The 5,065-nt window shown below is 44.4% G+C and overlaps 1 protein-coding gene across 1 annotated transcript; it reads right to left on the reverse strand.

Annotated features, from left to right (window-relative positions):
• Positions 1 to 810: 810 nt before the first annotated feature.
• On the reverse strand, positions 811 to 4,544 carry FAM240A (family with sequence similarity 240 member A; the record flags this gene model as incomplete). The annotated part of the gene is made up of 2 exons (XM_084247692.1): positions 4,399 to 4,544; positions 811 to 943 (listed from the first exon to the last, which is right to left on the reverse strand). The coding sequence occupies exons 1-2, from the start codon at positions 4,539 to 4,541 to the stop codon at positions 811 to 813; spliced, it is 276 nt and encodes a 91-aa protein (XP_084103818.1). The 5' UTR covers positions 4,542 to 4,544.
• Positions 4,545 to 5,065: the final 521 nt, after the last annotated feature.

The following is a 5,065-nucleotide window of genomic DNA, read 5'->3' on the forward strand; positions in this document are numbered from 1 at the left end:
GCTCTACCTCATAAACTTGACTAGTCACTGACCACATAGGGCGGCTGATACTGTCTGAGCTTGCTTCTCCCGAGCAGTGGGTCAGAGACAGAGAAAAATGAGAGAAAGACAGGGAGAGGCACAGAGACTGAGAGGAAGGCAGGGGTGGGGGTGGAGAGAAGACAGAGAGGGAACCAGACATGGTCAGACTTCTCATAGCTCATTCTTAGACGTGACCACATCCCTCCAGCCCCATCCTACCCATTAGAACCCAGCCTCAAAGTCGATCCCCCCTCAAGACGGGATGTGTGAGCAGGAGTCAGAAGCCTGATCTTGTTGAATGGTTCCAGGTAAGCCAATTCACAAGAAGAAAAATAATACTAGATCAATTTATTTTCAAACCTTATTTTAGTACCTATTTACAATGTTTTTATTTCTGCTGATAGGATATTTCTTATAAAAAGAAAAGAAGAGAAAGGATTACATGACGCTATTTCCTAGGAGAAAAGTGGAACCAAACTATTATGCAATGTTTAAGGTATTATCAGGAACATCATCCTCCCTGGGGTGCTTAGAATTTAAAATATGTGGATTTCCGAATCAGGAGAAAATTATGTGGAAATAAAACATAGTGCCTGGAACTTTGTTATTAAATAGTCTTATCTTTAGAAACATTTGGGCTAATACCTGGCACAGAGAGGACTGACTTGGCTAGTAATTGTCATTCAGCACAGGAAATCCTTTCACAGGTGGGGGGAACAGCAGTGAGAGATCTGTCTGGTGTAGCCCAGGGACCTGGGGATTTGCACTGACTTTTGCGAGCCAAGGACCTCAGTGCTTCTTATCCTCTTCTGTCAGTGAAGCAAGAAGCTCCCGGCCAACATTTGCCCGCTTTTCAGTCTCATCTGGATTGTTCCGCAGCCTCAGCTTTGTTTCCATTCTCTGTTTCCATTCTTCTCTGAGCCTGAGGATAGAAACAAACACTCACCAATGGAGTCTTCATCTTCACAGCTGTTGGTTCGGGGAAACGCCCCTCCGTCCCCCTCTGAAGGTAGTGGGGTGTGTGTGTGTGTGTGTGTGTGTGTGTTTAGCTATGCAAACTTTATATACATATACATACATATACATATGTATATATTCACCTCTGCTGAAAGTATTCTAATATTAATCCTCTAGGAGTTCTCTTGAGTGCAATATTTTTAAAGTTCTGGGGAAAAACCCTGTCAATCAAGAATTATTTACACAACAAAGCTCTATTTCAAAACATGGAGGTGAAATAGATTTTTAGACATGCAAAAGCTAAAAGACAGCAGGCTGTCACTACCTGACATGTTAAAGCAAGCCCCCCATAGAAGAAAAATCACAGTAGATGGAACCTCTAGTGTTCACATAATGGAATGAAGAGTATCTGAAAAGACAACCCTGTGGGTACAAATTGATAATTTTTTCTAATTATTTAAATATCTTTTTTTTTTTAATAGAGGCATGTTTTATTTATTTATTTATTATATTTGTTTGTTTGTTTTGTTTATACATGCACTGGGTACAGTCAGAAGCGCGGGAGGGTGAGAGAATTCACCAGAGCCAGAGCGGGGAGCAGAGCAGGCAGAAGGACCGAGGTACACTGCTGAGGGGAGCAGCGGGTGGCAGGAGAGGTCTGCGCGCCATGTGGGATCCTCCTCTGGTGGCCGGGGAGCAACCGGGGATCGAACCGGCGCCGCAGAGGCCGCGGGCAGCTTCTCAACCCAGCGCTCAACCGCTGCACCACCGGGGAGGCCCTATTTAAATATCTTTAAAATATCAGTGACTAAAACCGAAAAACTAAAAATTGTCAATGATGTAATATGGGGTTTGTAATGTATGTTATAAGCTAAAGTGTATTTTGAACAATAATATCGAGGCCAGGAGGGGAGAAACAGGACTATACTATAGTAAAGTTCTTACAGTGTGCAGAAAGTGGTATCTCACTTGAAGGTAGACTGTGATAAGGCAAGGATGTAGCAATAAATCCTAGAGCAAAACTAAAACTACACAAAGAGATATGGTTAAAAATCTAACAGAGGAGATTAATATGGAAATAAAAAAGTATTTAATTACCCTTAAAAGAAGGCTGTAAAAGAATAGGGACAGAGAGTAGATGTAAGAAATAGAAGTGAGAGCAAGTTGGTAGATTTAAAACCAATCATACCAATTAATATTAATAATGTTAACAATCCAGTTAAGATGCAAAGATTGTTAAATGAGATTTAAACATATGTAAATATAATCTGTCTATAAGAAACTCACTTTAAATATGAAGACACAAATAAAAGTATAGAAAAATATTCCATCTCAATACTAATCAAAGAAAAATGCAGTATTTATATCAACATTAAAGTAGATCTCATAGTAAATAATATTACCAAAGAGAAAGGATGATTTTGTAATAAAGGGGTCAATTCATAAACAGATATAACAATCCTAAACATTCATGTACTTAATACAAGAGCTTCAAAACATAAGAAAAAATATGTGATAGATCTGTAAGGAGAAATAGACAAATCCACAATTATAAGTGAGTCTTCAGTCCCTGTATTTCAGTGGTCAATAAAACAAGTGGAAAGAAATGGAAAGATATAGAACACTTGAAAACACTATCAATCAACTACCCCTTACCAATAAAAGGCAGTAAGCCCCCAACGTCCTTCTTGCTTTTCTTGGTGTTTGTTTCTTCATGATAAAAGTAGGGACCTGAGGCATGGGGAGAGTTACTAACTCACCCAGGGACCCAAAGGCCCGGGGCTCTCCCTTTGGCTTCTGGCTGCTGCTACATTGGATCCTGGCTTCAGGGGGATGGAGGGGAGCGGGCATTTGTGAGCCCATCTTGGCCCAGACGTCCTGTTGGGTATTTTAGGCACATTCTCTTATTCAAGCCCCAGAACAAGGCAATGAACTGAGATTGTCTATTATGTGAAGGGACAATACGGAGTAGTGGATAAGAGTAGAGACCCTTTGGAGCCGGCTCCCAGGTTCAAATCAAGAATAGGAAGGAGAGCGAATAATAAGTTAAAATCTTGCCTTCCCACCAACCAGAAAGCTTATTTCCTTGCAGTCTTTTGCTCTAAGCATAATACTATATGCATATTCTCATGTTTCCACAAATGGCACCATTTGTTTCAGAGCCTATTTATTTTGTTCACCTGTTGGCTTGCTTCTCACTTCAAGGCTTTGGTGTCTGCATTTTCCTCAGGCCAGTTACCCTCCATCTGAACCCTCAATGTGCTCCTCAGCAGCACTCCGGGCCCAGAATTCACTGTGGCTTCTGGTGTGGCACATGCTGAGTGGCCCAGCAGGCCGGGAGAAAGGGGGCAGGGGTGGAAATGAGTGACCACCCAGCTCAACTTCTCTAGGACCCCCGGTAGACATGCCCTAATATGGCACTGCAGCAGGCAGGACGGCCTGCTTTTCCCGGCCGTGGTCAGGAACACAGCTGAGCAGGTTCTCATGTGGGAGAGACTGGGCTCCCCACGAAGTCTCAGGAGGGGACTTTAGAAAGCAAGCTTCACTCACGTGAACTAATGCACATTCTCAGTTCAGCAACCGTGGACAGGCAGCCTGGGGTCAGGCCCATTCTGTGCGACCCGCACAGCCATCCCCCAGCCCGGGGCTGGCAGTGTGTAGGAAGGTGGGGTGTTGAGCTGTCACTCTTTCCACACAGTGTGTGTGACCTTGGTCTGCTCCTGTGGGTTGCCACTCTCCAGTGAGCAGACTCACTTAGCCAGAATAGGGAGGCACGCCAGAGGGGTGAGAGCCCCTCCAAGAACCCCACGGGGCAACCCTCAAGGTCTTTAAGGGAAGGAGCACTGAGAATTGATCTCTTTCCATGGTTGCTTTTCACAGGCCTCTCTCTGACCTGCTTCCAAAATTTAGTGTCACCCTCATGTGCTAGAAATGATGATGAGGGGAGATTGTTCTTTTTATAAAAATAAATGTACGTTTATAGTGTATATTTGTTACCTGGAAAGAATATGAAATATCACTGCCCATAACGACAGGACCATATGCAAGGAAAACTAAAATAATCGCACCCTTTAAGAAGTCCACTGGCATCCTTCCTGCAAGATCAGTTTTGCTTTAAAAAAATAGACACATAAGGGGTTTCCCCTGGTGGCACAGCTGTTGAGCGCTGGGCTGCGAGGCTGCGAGGGTCTCACCAAAAAAAAAAAAAAAAAAAAAAAAGACACATAAGGGTAATGATGATATGTCAGTGTGTATTCATGGGTCATAACTAACGCATCATTCTGGCCGGGACGGGAGTGTTAGGGGGAGGTTGTAAAGGGTGCAGGGGGCAGATGAGAACTCTGCTTTATGTTCGCTTTTGCTGCCAAACTGTAACTGCTCTAAGAAGTTAGTAAAGAAAGAGACAAACAGGCCACGTACTTTCTCAGGGCACTCCTTCCCAGGCGGTACTCCTCGGACTCCCGGTAGTAGGTCTGTTTGCCGATTTCTCTTTCCCAGAAGCGTTTGAGCTCGTGACAGGTGTTCCGGCAGAAGACCTCCCGGCGGGCGTACTGAGTGTTCATCCCCTGAAAAGAAATGATTGGCCCAGCCACTCTAGACCCTGTGCCCTCGGACTCTGGAGGTTACAGATTGATGAAATCCACCCTGTCATTTACCTGCGGGAGATGGAGCCAGGTAAAAGACCTTACATGTGTCAGGACACAGATGTAAAGGGAGGCGCTTCCTGTTGGAGCATGACATGTCACACCAGCCAAACACCCATCCTCTTTTCCTCCTTACAGAATGGCTTTCAACTTCTCAGCAAGTGATGTGCGCCAGGCATTTTATGCACAGGCCATTTTGTTACCCCAAGATCCTGTGAGATGGGCATCGCCTTCCTCACTTTATAGCTGAGACATGTGAGGAGTTACAGCACTTGCCTGTGGCCCCACACCTATATTTGGCAGAGGGCAGGCTGCGTGCTTCCGAATATTTTCAATTCTTTGACTACCAGGGGCTTATCACAAACACTGGTCCCAGCATCACCCCCAAGCAAGCAGCATTGAGGTCGTGCATATGTGTGGGTATGTGATTATGGATGGACTAT

This window comes from Talpa europaea, assembly GCF_964194135.1.
Source record: "Talpa europaea genome assembly, chromosome: 11".
Classification (NCBI taxonomy): Eukaryota; Metazoa; Chordata; class Mammalia; order Eulipotyphla; family Talpidae; genus Talpa; species Talpa europaea.